We start from the raw sequence: 17850 nt of genomic DNA, 5'->3' as shown, positions 1-17850 counted from the left end.
TTTGGGAGGAATAAAACGTGTCATCTGCAACAGTGTCACGTTTTTAAGTTACACAATACAGCAGAGAATGGGGAATTTTGGAGAGTTGGTCTCTATAATTTACTGAAAAATGTTTTTAAATAATCTTTTATATAAAGCATATTTTCAAAATATGTTCAAAAGTTTGGGGTCAGCAAGACAATTTTTAAGAAATGAATACCTTAATTTGGAAAGGATGCATTAAACTGCCCAAAAGTGACAGTAAAGTCATTAGAAAGACATGAAAGACATGAAAATTCAGATTTGGCATGACAAGAATAAATAGCATTTTAAATATAATTTAAATAGAAAACCGATATTTTACATTGTAATAATCTCTCACAATATAACTGATTTTAGTGTATTTTTGATAAAGTATAAATCAACCTTGTTGAGCACAAGAGAATTTAAATAAATATTGGCATCTGGCACGCTTTTAGGTTACATAATACAGCGGAGAGAGGGAAATTCTGGAGAGTTGGTCTCTACAATTTATCTCCACAATGTATTACACAATATTATGGCTTATAACCGACAATATATATATTTATTTATTTTTTATTTTCTTTACAAAACTGAATTTTAATTATTAGTCAATTATCGGTTATTAGCCATAATATCAAAATAATTATCGACTCATTAATGTTGGCCAGATTTGTAATATCAGTGTGTCCGTAGTTTCGAATATTTCTAATTTGATACAACTTGGTCTAAATCAGGTCTAAAGGTGGTTCTTTATCTCACTGGCCAGAAACGGACTCTGGAGTGGATTTGCTCTGCTGCATTATGTTTAATCAACCCAAAGCAAAGCACTTGCCCAAGCACCTGTTTCCTAGTTAATCCATGAACAACCAATATGAATAATGAATAATCCACCCCGAACAACCGATAAATGTGTTGATTAGGTGCTTTATTTGAGCTCGGTGAGGGGGTCTGGAGGACGTGAGGGATCGTGAGAGATTAGAAAACAAAATGGCATGCAGATGCCACACAGAATTGCAAAAGGGATTCATCTCCAAGTTACTGTCAATTTTGGAGCCCTCATTAAAGTGTCAGTAATCTGAACAAGATCTTGGGTTAATGAGGGTTATGATCCACTTTGCCTGCTTTCTAAAGAGACAGGGGATATGAGGGTGCGTACTGATTATCATTCAGGCTGGATTCCCTTTGAAGAGAATGGCCAAGACACAAAGAGGGACACAGAAAGAGGAGAAGAGAGACAAAAGGAATGAAGTTTAGAAACTCATCCATATGAGGACATCTAAGGAAGCAAATGAGTCAAGGTCACACTAAAGTCAGTTAAATACATTCAGCTGTTCATGAGATATCATGTTTCTTCTGAAATACGCATCCATGATGCTTAAGACTAGAAGATATGATAGCAATGTAAGTTTTGCTGTGTGTGTCATGTTAACAACAAAATCTAGTCTGATTAGGCTTGCCCTGATTCCCAAGAACTGATTTTAAACTCAAGACATAAAAACTCTACATTTAAAACCTAAATTTAACTGGTACAACTAGGGAGATGCAAAATATCGGTATAATATATTTATTAATACCAGCCGATATTAAAGATTTTTTTTTTTACATTTATCGGTAACGGTCTATATTGGACATTTCATTATCCATGCTCATTTCCACTGTTTTTACTTTTTGACCTTGGAACAAATAAAATTAATCCTTAAAAAAAGAATCTCAAAAAGAACATCTATTCATATTGTACATTATAATGTTGTAATACCTTCTATTTTTAGTCAAATTAAATTTCAAAAAAAGGACATAATTTTAATATTTGCAATTTATCAGGTATTGCCCATAAAATAAACAATTAATTATAAACTCTTCTGCACTGAGAAAACTAAAATATCGGTGCATATCTAGTTACAGTTAAATGCATTTACTGTATTTAGCAACCATTAACAGTGAAATATACATAAGTACATCAAACTCATTACTTGTATGTTTTTTAAGATTTGTATTTACTTAAAAATCATTAATTTACATCATTAGTATTTTATAAAAAAAATAAAAATGAAAAAAATTGTTTTGGCCATTTTTGTCTTGTTTATGATAGGACACCGTGGAGATGAGAGATGGGGGCGGGATCGGGAAAGGTCCTCGAGCTGGGATTCGAACTCGAGAGGCCGTAGTACAACAATGCTGTATGTCGGTGCACTGCCCATGAGGATATCAGTGCGGACATAATATTATTATGTTTTTTTTTAAAGTAACATATAATTAATAATGTTCCAGTTATTCCATTGTGGCTAAACTCATAAATCTGTGTGTAAAAAATATTTAAGCATTTTTGCACATTCTGTGAGGGCCTACTAATATCTATAGTGAAGCTAATCAAAAATACAACATATGTTTGGAAATTATTATACTTTCAGAAAGACCTTGTGCCCGAAGATGTGAAAAGAGAACATGTATTAGAAATTATTGAGATGAGATGATGGTGTGTGTACAGTAGCTTTCCATAACCTCAGTGTTGGAAATGGAGGGTTTCGGTACTACTGAACTTTTGAACAGTTTACTTACATCTCCAGAACCGTCTTCAGTTGTTCTAGCTTGGATTTCTTCTCCTCAATCTCACAATCATTATGCAGGACCAGTTCTGCCAACAGCTGACGAGCAATATCCAGCACTTCCTGTAAAACATCAAATAAAGTGTTGTTCAGACTTTTATGATGATGTACAAATCACAACTGTACATTATTACAGAAAAGATCAAATAGGTCAAAGCTTAAGCCAACTGTCCACATGGTTAATTTTCACACAAAACCCAACAGCTGCATAACACGCCGATGAGTCTCAAGGCTGCAGCATTCCAGACATAACACTACATCGGTCTTAAAAAAAGACAGCTCAATTCTCTTTGACCCTGTGGCACAAATTCAAAGTAAATCACTAGGCTGGAGGCAAGCCTGTTATGAAACTGCAATATTATGTTAGTTCTTGCATCTACAGAGCAAGCAGCACTTGTCATAAAAATAAATCACTTGTACTTTAAAGCAGACCAACCTGGAGCTGTTTTGGTTTCTTCAGCTTGAGTTTTCCAGACTTATAGCCACCGTACTTCTCAAACAACTCAAAAAACCTGAGAGAAATGGAATCAGACTTAACCAGCAGATAAAAGACTTCAATTATAGACAACTTTGACCCTGCCACGATGTGACAACCATTTTAAATGCAGAAGTGTGTCCTCATTCAGTTAACATTTAATTAATTATTTAAATTTACATTACCAAATATAAGCATTCAGATTAAAAGTGATAAAAATATGTAGCTGTAGTCTAAAAGCAGCCTGTTAGAATGTGTCACTTACAGGGCGTTCCTGACCTCCATCTTCATCTTCTGTTTGGGCGTACGGTCACCATGGCGAATTACAGCAATAACACAACGCAGCTCCATCCTACAGACAAGAGACGACACGTTCAAAAGCAACAACACACATAGTAAGCATTTAATTCTACCTCATGGATTTTAATAATCCATAATAAACAGCTTTGAGACAGAAATATATCCTTAGGACAAGAATGGTACACCCACATGGTCCCTGAGGTAGTCGGGACGATAGGGATGTCCTCTGCTTCCATGGGGATTGACCAGGGAATATGGAGCTGAGGAGCCAGCTCTCGCATCACCATGTTCCTGTGGGAAAGACATCAAATATGAGCTAAAATATCTAGAAAATTACCTTATACAACAGGAACGAATACATCCGTGCTGAATAATGACACTATTGCCTTCTACAGAGCTGCTTTGCAGTTGAACTGAGTTCACTTGATAACTAATGAACTTTGCAATACTCACCAGATTAAAGAACTGAACTGATTCAAAACTTGACTGAACTGAACTGGATAATGACACTATTGTCTTTTAAAAGCAGCTTTAGAACAGAAATTGTATTGGTTTCATAAATGAAGAACTTTGTAACATTAATGCTATTATTTTTTTGGTTTACTACTGCTAAGCTGATTTAAAATTAACTGAATCGCATAAAGAGCTATAGAAATAAAAAAAACTTGCTGTTTTGCTGGTCTTCACTGGCTCAAGCTGGTTTTAGCTCCAAGCCTGCCAAGTATTTAGTAGGTTTAGCTTGGTCAGCTAAAAACAAAAGTGCCCAAAACCACTCTAAAACCAGTCAACCGATCAGCCTTAACAGCCTGGAAGACCAGTAAACCAGTTTAGATTGGTTACAGATTCGATTTTTTCAGTAAAGATGCGTTTTCAATTCAAAGTTTAGATCAAAGAGAATTCAAATAAAAAAATGTTTAGTGTTAGTTTAGTGTATGTGTTGAATTTTAGAGAAATCGCAAAATTATTTGATATTATAATTAAAAAATAATAATAATAATAATGTGGCAATTTACACACTGAAATACCAAGTAAATTTCACAAATAATTACCAAGAAACAGCAAGTAACAGATTTAATGAAATCTACAGTATAAAGACCCTAAAATCTTAATTTTATTTACAAATATGGTGGAAAAAAATTATAGTGTATGCAGTTATGTAGTTTTAATATGTAAAAATTGTGTAAAAATGGGATTTTCGATTTAGGGTTAGGGTTAGGGTTAGGACCACAGACAACAAGACAGCAGCACGGCCTCACCTACCCCAGGACTTTGGCACAATCATCATAGTACTTCATGGAGTTCTTTACAAAGCTGAAGCCATTAACGTCACAAACGAAAGAGTGACCATTTGCTCGGAGGAGGTCAAAACCACAGACTGTTTGCTGGTTTGGAAAGACATTATGAAACAACAACAAAAAAAAACTTTCATTATCATTCATAACCTGAAGCTACGGTCAAAAAAACTTTGTTTTTTTGCGAGACTCACCTTGAATGCAAGACACACTTTTCTGGCCACAAGCTTCTCCATAGCGGTGAGCATCACAGGATAACGGATCTCCTTCCCCTCACTGTCTCGCTCCACTTTCCCATCCAGAGCAGGAGACTTACGGGCTTCGGCGTGAGCGTAATCAGGTCCAACTGTGTAAACCTACAACATCCATCAGGAATAAATAAACGACCCAGCCACCACATACAGTAGAGTCTTGACATGAAATACAGGTTTACCTTAACATCAGTGCCATCTGTGGGCATGAACTCCTCATAGATGTATGATCCAGTCTTGCGAACAGTACTTTCAGGAGAATACACACTGCTCCGACTGCCGATCTACAGAAAGGATGATTTGAGCTCCACGCCAAACAAATGTAAAGTTATTAAAAGTTATCAGTACTGTACCTTTCTGAAGAGACGCTGGCTGCCGCCGCCAGCAGAGGTTGGGTAATAGATGTAGACATTGTGGTCCTCAGCGGAGACGGGCTTCTCCACAAAGGGTTTGTGAAACACTTCCCCGTTCACTTCCACATGGTCCTCGCTCTCCACCAGGTTACATTCTGATGTTGCAGAGTCAAAATGTCACAATCTCTCACAATATAGGGAGTATTTATATACCCACTATGAGGAACTTAAATGGCACAGCTCAACCAAAAAAATTAAACATCATACACGAAACATCGAAACGACATAAGTAAATTAGGGCTACATGATGTTGCGAAAATATGTAATTGCGATTTCTCTGATAAAAATTGCAATAGCGATTTATATCTCTAGATTTTCTCTGCTTGTTTGCAGGGCTACACAATTAAATAATAATTTATCAAATAAAATGGTAATGATATTTGTTGTTGTGGTGAATTATTAATATTACTAAACAAAAAAAGTAAGTAAAAAATATTGCTACTACAAAAATGTGTTTTCAATAACAATAGTAATAATAATAAAATAATAATAATAAAAGTTGTATTTTATAGTATAGCAGCTGTTATAAAAAAAAAAAACGTTTTTTTTACGTTAAAACGTCAAGTTTTATTTTCATGAAAACCGAGTGATTAAAGCTTTTATTTTATTTAATTTTTTGTTGCCAGGTTTTTTTTTTTTTTTTTTGTTGCACGCTTGCAAATGAACAGTGCCATGCTTTACTCTGTCTTCTTTTAAATTATGACTACAGTATTAATCTTTACCCTCTGGTCTGTCGGGGTCCCGGTTCAACACTGCATAGCGAGGAAGGTCAATGCCCTCTTCCTGTAGAATCCTGTACACTTCCCTCCTAAAGCCATGAGCAAATACTGTATGTCCCAGTCAACTCTCATAACAACGTTTACTTGTCAAGAATATTTCAGAGAATAATTTACCACACCTGTCTTGAATGAAATACTGCATATCGAGGTCGTTGATAAGGAGGGGGTTTCTTAGTTTGGCATAACTTACAGCTTTGTCAAGGGCAAATCCTTCAAGATGAGAAAAAATATATTGCATCAGTTTACATCAAATTCTGGTGATTGTCAGATTTTGAAATGTTTTTCTATTATTATTTTAAATACTCTCTGTTATGCTTACTGAGGCTGTATTTATTTGATCAAAAATACAAAATTTGTAGAAAAATTACCACAATTCAAAAAAATTTCATTCGGTTTTTCATTGTAATTAATTTCTGTTTTAAAGGGCAGCATTAATAATAATACTGAGACAGTATGGCACATCAAGATTTCACGCTGACTGCGTGTGAACTGTGTGATGTCGGATACCTTTGGAATGGAAGGAAATGAGGCAGTCACACAACGGCCACTTCTCCACCGGCTCGTTGAGTATAACCTCCTCTGGAAAAATGACCACAGTGATGTACTCAAACTTACAGAGCCTCTCCAGAATCTCAGTCATTGGTTTGGATTTGGATTTCTTCATCATGGAGCAGATCCCCACTACAATCTGACGCTCTGACTGATAGAAGAAGATATCGCATGAGAATCAGTTACAAATAAAAAATGACTTACTCGAGTCATGCCTGAACAGTTTTCTGTACCTGATCCTCATCCTCCTCCTCCTCCTCCTCTCCGTAATCCCCTGAGATCTTCCTCATGTCTGTGTCACCCAGCTCTCTGCTCTCACCACCCTCACTTCCAATCAGGAACCGGGGAAGTTCACTGTTGAACATCCCCTGTCCACTTGACTTCGACATTTCTGTCGAGTCTCTGTCAAACAGCCAAGTTCCCAGCACACCATCTCGTGCTGAAGCTCAGTGGTGGAAACATCAGGCAAATAAGGTGCGTAATCCAGTCAGATGAGGGTCCAGAAGTGACCTAATGCCAAGGTTGTCTTAGAAACTTATGAAGTGTTTATTCCTTAAAGATTTGGTGTCACCCTTCCAAAACCAGGAACATGTTGTGAGTTATTCCAGATAAATTTCTCTCACAAACCCAGTCCTGTTCTTACCTGCAATAAAGAGCCAATGGACAACATATTATGAATTAATAATATGTAAGTATGCATTCAATTTAGGGATGCACCGAAATTTCGGCCACCGAAAATTTTCGGCCGAAAATGGCCTTTTAGGTTTTCGGCCGATAGACTTTTATCACCGAAACAACACGGCCGAAATGTTGTGATGACCTGCGACCTGCACGTGCACCTGCAAAGCGCAGACCACGAGCTCCACGCGACATTCACTTAACACCAGTGAGAACATTCTCTCTCTTCGTATTCCTTTATTCGCAGCACTAAAGCATCTCCTAACAAAGAGATTAAGACGGACCACGAAGTAAAAACAAAGAAAAGTACAGTCTTATAGAGTCTGTTAACAGAGGTCTCACTGAGATCTTGTCGGATCCTCTTCACTTCATCGCGAATGTGCTTGATCCGCGTTATAAAGACCATTTGGATGCGGAAATAAGGCAGCGCGCACGAGAAATGACCCAGGCCGCGCTGGATGCGGAGAACCCGCGTGGAGACGGAGAAGCGCCAAGCGCAGGAGACAGATCAGAGCGCAGAAAAAAGACTGGTCTCTGCACCTGATGAGTGGCATGCACCATCGTTGTCTGATATGTTCAGTGGAATTCTGCAAGAAAGTGCCTCAAATAATAATAATACGTTGGCTATTTTGTTCTTAGGCTACTATACACACACACACACACACACACACACACACAAACATACATACATAATATCAGATTGCAGCCATATTTATGCTAGATTGTCTGCTAGATTTCTGCTTTAATTTGATAAAAATGTTTATTTATGCCCTGGCCCTATTTAAATACACTCTCTCAAATATTTCTCAAATGTCAGGCAGATGACAAGCTCAACTGCTCAACAGCTAGATGGTTATCTGTCTGAAGTCCCCATCCCCAGAAGTGATAACAGTCTTGCCAAATGGAGAAGTAATGCACTTTTTAGTCCTACAGAGAAAAATTTCAAATGCACTTCACCTAAATGCACTATGTTTTTATGAGAGAACTGTTCATTTTAAAACCATTCTGCAGGCCAGTAGGCCCATTATTATTAAATATACACATGAGTGGGATACATTTTTAGTTTGAATTAAATTTTATACTGTGCATTGTTGCAATATGCTTAATAAATATTTGCATCATTTGAAATTTATGTATTTTTATGTTTTTTTTTTTTTTTTTTTTTAATAAGTTATGTAATTGTAATTATCTTTGAAACTTTAATATTAATTTATGCAATTGCAATGTCTTAATTTTAGTAAAGTTAGTACACGGTCATAGCAATAAATGCAATGGTACTAATAATTGGCATAATTTCTTTCGGTGTTTCGGTTTCGGTTTTCGGCCTTGGTTTTCTCTTTTTCGGTTTTCGGTTTCGGCAAAGAATTTTCATTTCGGTGCATCCCTAATTCAATTCATCAAAAGTGACAGTACAGACATCTACAAGATTTCAAACGCAGTCCTTTCAAACTTTCAATTGATCAATAAGTATTATTAATATAAAAATATTGACTCTTGAGCAGCAACTCAGCTTATCAGAATGATTTCTTAGGGATCATGTGACATTAATGACTGAAGTAATGATGCTGAGAAATCAGCTTTACTACCACAATAAATTAGATTTACATAAATTACATTTAAAAAAGTTATTTTGAATTGCAATAATGTTAAATAATACTAAAGTTTGTACTGTATTTTTGATCAAATAAATGCAGCTTTAGTAAGCATAAGAAACGTATTTATTATAAAAAAAATTAATAACCGATAACAAACATTTGAACCATAGTGTAAAATATTGTAACGTATGCATGGAGCATCATTAAGCACCTTTGCAGTTTTATCTTAGCATATCAGATCATTATTTAATGTTAGCTACTGCATTAACTATGTTTATATATATATATATATATATATATATATATATATATATATACACACATTTATAACCTTATTATAAAGTGTTAACACTATTTTGTACCACATTCATTCATTTTCCAGATGTTTTAAAATAATGCAAATAATACTAATAAAAATTCTACAACATTTTACCAAGTCTTGCAGTTACACTTGGTCTACATTTTCCAGAGTTAAGCCACGTCTCCCAGTATGCTGACTGCTAGGGAAAGCATGCACTGTTGGAAATATATGCTGGTCCATATCACATTTCCATACCCATGCTGATACAAGGTCATTCTAGCCATGCCTCTAAACAAACACTGCACTGCTGCTTAATCCAAACTATCCCCGGGCTACTTTTTACACAATCTATAAACTCCCATCAAGCCACCCAGATATAGAATCAATGGGTTCATCCGATATGTTTCTCGGTTTGAAAGAATACTACAAACTACAAACTGTTTGCATGTAATCAAGGGCCCAATAATAGCCACGGGCCCCTGGCAGAGGTCATTTTGGGGGAGGGGTGAGACTTGGATCAAATGCTGAGGTCTATGGCTTCCAAAGATAACTCATCACGCTGTGGATGTGTTGACAGGGAACATTAAGTTGAGAGGAAGCCGTCTACAGCGACCCAGGGTCAGGAAAAACACACACACACAGATAAACAAACTCATAAATAAATGCTACTATCACTTACAAAAAGCCACAAAGCAACCAGAGTCCAATATCCTTGCAAGATAATAAGTTTTTTGAACATCTTAACGCACACTGATCACAAAGTCATTCCCGCTTTCTGCAAGATTGCTGTGTTGCACAATCTTGACTTTGTGTTAAGCAAACATGCCAAAGTAAGTATGTCCAAGTATGTAAGATTTAATGTGCACTATGTAAATGTCTATAGCTGTTTATTCATTTTTCAGCCTTAAGTGGACAGATTTCATTATGTTTATGTCCATACAGCCTTGTAAAATGTGAAGTCATTCCTGGAACTGCAAAAAAAAAAAAAAAAAAAAAAAAGACTTTTAAACATGCCCTCAATCTGCTATTGGTCGAAAAAGAAAAAGATAGCTCCTCCCTAAACTCATGCCATTGGTTGACATTGCTGGGCTGGAATTTTAGTAGCATTTGCTCACTCTTCCAATTTCAAAACTGAAAGCATTTCTTTATTCTGTGTAACATAAAGGTAAGAGATCAAAAATAAAAAAAAATTCTATGGAAAAGCTGTTTTTGTTCATACAGTGAAAGTCAATGGGGTCTAAAGTTGTGTGACCCCATTGACTTCCACTGTGTGCGTAAACAGCTTTTCCACAGAAGTCAGTCAACAAGACCAAATTTATCATGACTACTGAATAGTGATGACATCTTTTGGTGAACTCTTTTCTATTTCCAAATCAGAGCAACGAAGAGCCAATTTCCATCTGACATCATAGGAAACACATCAGAGTCCAGTACATATCAGCAACGTGCCAACATGATCCTGTGAAGATGAATGTAGCAGTCCAGCAGACACCAGAGGAGAGAGGCAACGACCTTTGAGATCATATCCTGTGAAGTGCTTTTATTATGATTGGGAGAACTGCCACTATTTATCAGGTTATTTCTGTCATAAATGATTATCATTAAGATAAAGAGGTTAAGAGCAGAACCTTGCAATTGAATACCAATGACAGAACGTGGCTATATGATTCTTAAATAATTCTAATTTTATTTATTTACTTTCTTTTTGTTGACAAAAATGTGCCAAATGTCAAAGGTTTTAGCAAATAAATAAAATTTCGCAATATTTTGAAAAAGTTGTTTATTTATTGAAATTTTTAAAATTTTAAAATTCCTTTTAAAAAAAACAAAAAAAAAACAAACAATATGATAAATGCCAAAGACTTAAATAAATCAAACCAAATTTAACAACATTGTGAAAAATAAAATAATTTATTTAAAGACATATTTTTTTTTGCCGTGCATTCTTGTTTTTTCTTTTATTTATTGATTGTAAAATGACTTTGCAAACCAAAGTTCATTTTTCAACATTTTAACAACCGTAATTGCTTATTTATTTAGAGTTAATTGCAAGAAAGAGCAAGTATTAAACTGAATGCCTTACAGTAATTATTAATAATTACACAATAATTAATAATGTGCACAGTGATAAAATTGAGTCAATCAAAATAGCTTGCATTTGCAGAATATAAAACATAATAAAAACTGCCTAAGTGGTTCCAAAATGGTAAAAAATTAACTAGAAAGTTAATCATCACCAGTCTATAGTGAAAAATCATTACTATAGCATTATACTGCTTAATAAAAAAAAAATGTTGAAGGTAGAATCAAACTAGGAACATATGGTGAAAAGCCTGTCCACAGAAGAAAAAGAAAGAAAAACGTTTTCCATCATTTACTCACCCTCGAGTCAAACTCAACAGGACTTACTTTCTTCTGTGGAGAAATGAACAGAATGATGTTCAATATCCCACAAAATAAAAGTAAGTCATACAGGAAGCAATTCTCTCTCTGTGTGCCTGTGTGTGTTGTTTAAACTATCCCTTTATGTGCTTCTTTGGACCACAACATTGCGAGTTGTAAACATTTTAAGCCACTTTTCACTTTCACAAGCATGCATGTGGCACATACTAACCTCACAAATTAACCACAATGAGCAAACATGTCACAGAAGTAGAGCATGATCTAAGGAAAGTGTGTCAGACTGTGGAGAGTCACATCTGCAGCTGTCAGACTGCTGGCAGCATTGTAGCACTGCCTTAAAAGTAGTCCCTAGAGGCCAGGACACACAGAGCCCAAATGCCAGGCTGCTGGAGGATGGACCAGCTGAAAGAAGTCGAGCGGGAGTGCAGTGCACTAATGCAACACAAATAAAACACAATGAAGACTAAATAAGGAAGACAAATTTGAGCTACAGGCAGAAAGTGGTATATTATATTGCGCAAAACATTATGAATACAACATCCTCCTCTCATCGTATCATCAGGCGAATGGGTTGACTCAAGTCTAACAAAGCATCACTCAACCGACTTCGTTTAAACTCACGCAGCAGACTAACGCTACAACCACACACTTTACAAAGCAATAAACGACACACAGAAATGACTGCGACATGTCACGGTCCACGCTGCAGGATACTCACTCGTTCTCGGACAGAGTGTGACTTCCTCATCTGCTGTCAGAGTGAAACTAACTGGAGCTCCGCGTGAACTACCTTCACAGAACCCTTGAGCAGCGCCGTCTTTCGTGATCCATGACATGGAAACTGCACACAGAACACTGCCGCCTACCGGACGGGCGAAGTAACACGCCCCTTTAGTATTAAAGGGTTAGTTCACCCAGAAAGCAAATTTATGTAATTAATAACTTACCCTTATGTTGTTTTAAACCCGTAAGACCTCCGTTTATCTCTGGAACACAGTTTAAGATATTTTAGATTTAGTCCGAGAGCTCTCAGTCCCTCCATTGAAGCTGTGTGTACGGTCTACTGTCCATGTCCAAAAAGGTAAGAAAAACATCATCAAAGTAGTCCATGTGACATCAGAGAGTCGGTTAGAATTTTTTGAAGCATCGAAAATACATTTTGGTCTAAAAATAGCAAAAACTACTACTTTATTCAGCATTGTCTTCTTTTCCATGTCTGTTGTGAGAGCAGTGGCGTAGCCACGGGTGTGCCCTAAAAATAGATGCAGAATTATTTTTTATAGTCTCAATAAATAATGTTTACTAAACTTGGGCTACTTGTTATTTACTTAGAATATATATATATATATATATATATATATATATATATATATATATATATATATATATATATATATATATATATTTTAAATCAACCCTTTTACGTGTAAGTTAAAAATATTTTAACTGACCCCTTGTTTCCATGGCGACGCATCATGATTGTCAAGTGACACACAGCAGCCACTAACAGATGTATCGATATTTGTTTTATTTAGTTTTTCATTTATTAAAAAATAAACACAAACTTGCTTACCATGTCAACTATCTGATATATAAATGATCTTGATCTATAACAAGATGAGCCCTGCAGTCTGCATGTCAGCTGGATTTAACGTACAGCACTTGAATTCCCCAGTTTCTCCCGATATACATGAAGAATAGAGTAAACTTTATTGTTCTGCTATGTCAGTCTGATATATGAATTAAACACGTCGGCAAATTACATTTGATTAGACAGTTTTTGCTGCTTCCATAGACATCAGTGTATTGTTACCAATGTATTGTTTTACTAGTGATTTTGTATATTTAAATGTATGAAACCTAAATTAAACACTATGTGGTTGAAAACACTGCATATTAGTTGTGATATATGACAAGCGCTGAGCGCGTCCGTCTCTGGCTCATCAGTGTCAGCCAATGCATGAAAGCTGTTTGAATCTGGCAGTTTTGTGATGCCACTGAACATTCTAAATCATACTCTCAGGGGCACAGAAATAAGAATCCAATATATGGTGCAATAATGCTAAAAATGTTCAAATGTAATTTACATTTTTAATTATTTTTGTTAAAATATATCTGACAACATTCGGACTGCCAACCAATCAGCAAACAGCAGCTGACTGTGACCCCAGCAGTCTATGATAAACAGATAATTTTTGATTGCACATTGCTAGCTAGCAATATGTCGCAGAGCTCCTTTCTTAATTTTTTTAGCAAAAAACCTTGACTTGATGGACAGCCGGACACAAGGCCTAACGTTACACCTGATGAGGATGTTTCTCCCTCCCCGGGCCCAACATCAACAGACAGTGTTGCCAGATTGGAAATGTCCAAGTATCGTACCATAAATTCAAAATTATCGTATTTGGAAGAAAATTATTACATTTAACAATTAACAATTAGTCTGGATATCCGGTTTGCGAACGAATCATTCAGTTCACCAAATCGAACTGAATCATTTTAAACGATAATTTCATTATCTGGCTCGGCTCAGTGTTCATCTTCAGTTCTCTCTTCACAGCTATTCAGTCAGTGTACTGTTTGAGTGCATGCATTACTCCAGGATATTGGTTTGTTTGAACTCTGAGGGAGTGTCAGCCACATTAAAAAAGTTAACAGCTTAAGTAATTTGTGGATTAATGGGTAACTGTTTAAAACGATTCAGTTCGATTTGGTGAACTGAATGATTCGTTCGCGAATCGGATATCCAGACTGCTTTGATTTGAACTCTCTCTCACACAGACACGGAAGAGAAGACAATGCTGAATAAAGTCGTAGTTTTTGCTATTTTTGGACCAAAATGTATTTTTGATGCTTAAAAAAATTCTAACTGACCCTCTGATGTCACATGGACTACTTTGATGATGTTTTTCTTACCTTTCTGGACATGGATAGTATACCGTTCACACAGCTTCAATGGAGGGACTGAGAGCTCTCGGACTAAATCTGAAATATCTTAAACTGTGTTCCAAAGATAAACGGAGGTTTTACGGGTTTTAAACAACATGAGGGTAAGTTATTAATTACATAAATTTGCTATCTGGGTGAACTAACCCTTTAAAGCCTGACGTTTTTAAAGAGCAGTTTGTTTATTAACAATCTAATTCAAATGTGTTTTATGTTTTGCATTATATTTCATACAACACAATTTTAAGGTCAATAATGTGAGAACATGGAGCTCATAGTCACACACAACAAGCAGTAAAAACACATGCAATTTGTTGTTATATTATATGGCCATATAGAAGGATGGAATTCTGAGCTTTGTGTAAATGAAAAACATTCATTTACACATTTACACTATTTGCTGACTACTTAATGCATATAAAGGCACATAAAAGATCATAAATGCATATAAATATCAGTTGTCACTCTATACCTCATGACATGATAATTAAATGCTTACTATTATGCAATGTACAAATAAACAATCTTCATATCATATTGATAGTTACATTAAAAAATTAATGGATAATCAAATCAACTTTTTTAAATATATTTTTTTATATATCTTCTTTTGTGTTCAATGGAAGAAATAAACTTTTTACAGGGTTGAAATGAGGATTAGAAAATGATGACAGGATTTTTATTTTTCCTTTCTAATAAGTTATAAAGGATTACTTGATGCATATTATCAAGTATAAACTATCAATCAGACAACAGAAGGCATGTAAGCAGATTGTTTACAAAAGGTTTTTCATTCAGTTATGATAATGTTGACAATTTAGAGGCCTTAGAAATTTATTTATCACATTTGATACAGTTATTATTGCAGTTAATCTGACGTGTGAACTGTAAAGTGGTCAGAAGAGTATAATATTATGTTGACAGGTCAGTCCCACCCTTAAAATTGCCATGGTATACTGCAATTATGCATTTTACAATAAAACTGAGCTAGTATTAGGTTACATTCTCATAAAATGTATCATAACAATTGTATTTTCTCGGGAAAAATTATAGTTACAATGGTGCATGGTGAATTGGCCTTATACAAAAAATATTAGGTTTCATTCTATGCTTGTCTTTAAAATGCTTTTCAAAATAGATTTTGTTCCAAAATGATAATAAAGGCTAAAAATAGAGAAAATAGAAAGTGACTAATTATTGTTTTATCTTAAAGAAATAAAATAAAATAAAAACATGCACCAAAGAAATAATTCAATATTTAAATGTCAACTAATTGTATTGTGTACAATTTAAATGCAATGTGGGATATTTAGTTTTACAATGAGATAAAAAAGTATGCAAATACAATAGTATGCTACTATAAAAAATAAATACAAATATTCAAAAATATGAACTATACCTACATTTTATTTATAATGGCAAAATTAAATTAATTTATAATTAAATTAAAATAAAATTCTTAAAAAGGACACTACAATAAAATTATTATTATAAACAAACAAACTGCTTATCTGTGTAATTCCTAAAGAAACTACTTTAGGAATTAATTTTATATATATATATATATATATATATATATATATATATATAAACAATATTTAATCTATTGTATTTAAACATTATGTAGAACTATATGACTCTATAGTACTTTAATAATGATTATTTTAATAGCTGTAATATTCAAGTACACTATGCAGATTACTATGGTCTGCTACCGTAAGCATAAATGTCCATAAACCATATATCATCTGCATAATATTTGTAATAATGCTTTTAAATAAACAATTAGATAAATACAAAATAAATAATACATCAACAACAGTAAAATATTAATCAATTAATTAAATAACTCAGTAAATCTTAAGCAGTTAGCTTATTAAATCATGGAATTTTGGAACTTTTGCTGCATAAATGTCACTGTATACATTTAAATTAATAGATAAGTTAAAAAAATAACCTCTCTGTAACCCGTCAGTTGGTCACTGAGTGCTTATATACAGCAGTAGGGGTCCGTGGCTGTGACATCTCCATAATGCCTCCATTCATTTAAATGAAGCCCAGTAAAAAAGGCTGCTTTCCCCCCTTAACGGACGCCGAAAACCTGTGTCAATACCCTGTTGAGCAGGTCAAATGGGAAGTGAGTCAAAGCAAGCTTGTTCAAATTCAGGCCCTGCGTCATATTGAGGTGATGATGAGAGTTTGGGTTCGAGACCTGTGCTGGGGTCAAAGAGGACAATCAGTTATGTGTGACTCTCTACAGCACATATGTGATTCAGTTCACCACAAAATACAGAGAAAGAAATCTGTGTTGGACATTTACGCTTGTTTCCAATCAACACACACACAATAATTAATCATTTTAAATATGATCTCATTTTTTTTGCTTGAGATGTCAAGAGATGTCAGAACACTGATCAACAATTACATGGTCTTTAAACATTTCATAGGTAGAAAGGCCAAATTAAGACATGAAGCAGACATCAAGTATATTTTTGTGCACTATGAATCATGTTTCCATGTGTCATTTGCCAGAAGCTCAATGTGAAGATAGGCTGGCTCAAAACATTGGCACTAGGATTGCCCAAAGAGGAAGAATTAATCATAAATAGACAAATGTTTAAGTTTGGCGGTTGGCTGAGGTCTAATATTACCATTTGTGACATGATTCAAATATGACCAATTTGGGGGCTCTTAGTGCACTTCCTCTCTTACACTGTGTCCTTTATTTCAGTGTTACTCTATTTATTTATTTATTTTTTGCTGGACCTCCATCATATGTAAGGCAATCATCAAGGAACATCTTGATCATCAAAATACGATCACTGACGTCAAGGGCAATCAAGCATGATTCTGCTCTAGTCATGTTATCTCTCCTTTGTGACATAGAGGTTCTATGCCATATTTCAGTCATTTGTGAGCATTAGCCACTAAAAATGTTTCTATCCCATGACAGAAAATGAAAAATGAAGCATCAACAGTCCTTGACTTGCTTGAAAATTGTCACCTCAAAGAAAACTCTACTGTTTTCCATTCCATCCACACGCTGGTCTGAAAAAATAAGCAATCCAGCACGTACACTGATGAATACGTGTTTCTCTTTTTCATTTTAGAGAGGAACTTGAGCAAACATTACGAGTTGCAGGACTCCTGCTGTGAACAATGAAATACTGTCATCACTGTCTGAATGAAATCTCTTTTAGTAGCCTATTAAAGTTATGTTCTGAGACCCACTGAATCAGAATCACGAAGAGTTTTTGGATTA

General features: G+C 35.0%; 1 protein-coding gene across 5 annotated transcripts in view; it reads right to left on the bottom strand.

The window, feature by feature from the left end:
- Positions 1 to 12496, bottom strand: part of ppip5k1b (diphosphoinositol pentakisphosphate kinase 1b) — a 31828-nt gene extending 19332 nt beyond the window's left edge. For 3 of the 5 annotated variants that reach the window (XM_052598420.1, XM_052598421.1, XM_052598423.1), the window contains exons 1-13: positions 11622 to 11654; positions 6899 to 7308; positions 6624 to 6816; positions 6236 to 6326; positions 6060 to 6145; positions 5278 to 5432; positions 5107 to 5208; positions 4868 to 5029; positions 4642 to 4763; positions 3571 to 3672; positions 3347 to 3433; positions 3043 to 3118; positions 2560 to 2669 (exon numbers count right to left, since the gene is read on the bottom strand). In XM_052598420.1, the coding sequence (XP_052454380.1) occupies positions 2560 to 2669; positions 3043 to 3118; positions 3347 to 3433; positions 3571 to 3672; positions 4642 to 4763; positions 4868 to 5029; positions 5107 to 5208; positions 5278 to 5432; positions 6060 to 6145; positions 6236 to 6326; positions 6624 to 6816; positions 6899 to 7054 (1442 nt within the window). In that variant the 5' untranslated portion in view covers positions 7055 to 7308; positions 11622 to 11654. Of the gene's footprint in view, positions 1 to 1159; positions 1184 to 2559; positions 2670 to 3042; positions 3119 to 3346; positions 3434 to 3570; positions 3673 to 4641; positions 4764 to 4867; positions 5030 to 5106; positions 5209 to 5277; positions 5433 to 6059; positions 6146 to 6235; positions 6327 to 6623; positions 6817 to 6898; positions 7309 to 11621; positions 11655 to 12360 lie in introns of those variants that run through there. The other 2 variants (XM_052598418.1, XM_052598422.1) reach the window with 2 other exon arrangements.
- Between the last annotated feature and the right edge of the window lie 5354 nt (positions 12497 to 17850).

The sequence above is a fragment of the Carassius gibelio genome, chromosome B25 (assembly GCF_023724105.1).
Source record: "Carassius gibelio isolate Cgi1373 ecotype wild population from Czech Republic chromosome B25, carGib1.2-hapl.c, whole genome shotgun sequence".
Lineage (NCBI taxonomy): Eukaryota > Metazoa > Chordata > Actinopteri > Cypriniformes > Cyprinidae > Carassius > Carassius gibelio.
The sequence above is the reverse complement of the archived record's forward strand: the minus strand, read 5'-3'. Positions and strand labels throughout refer to the sequence as shown.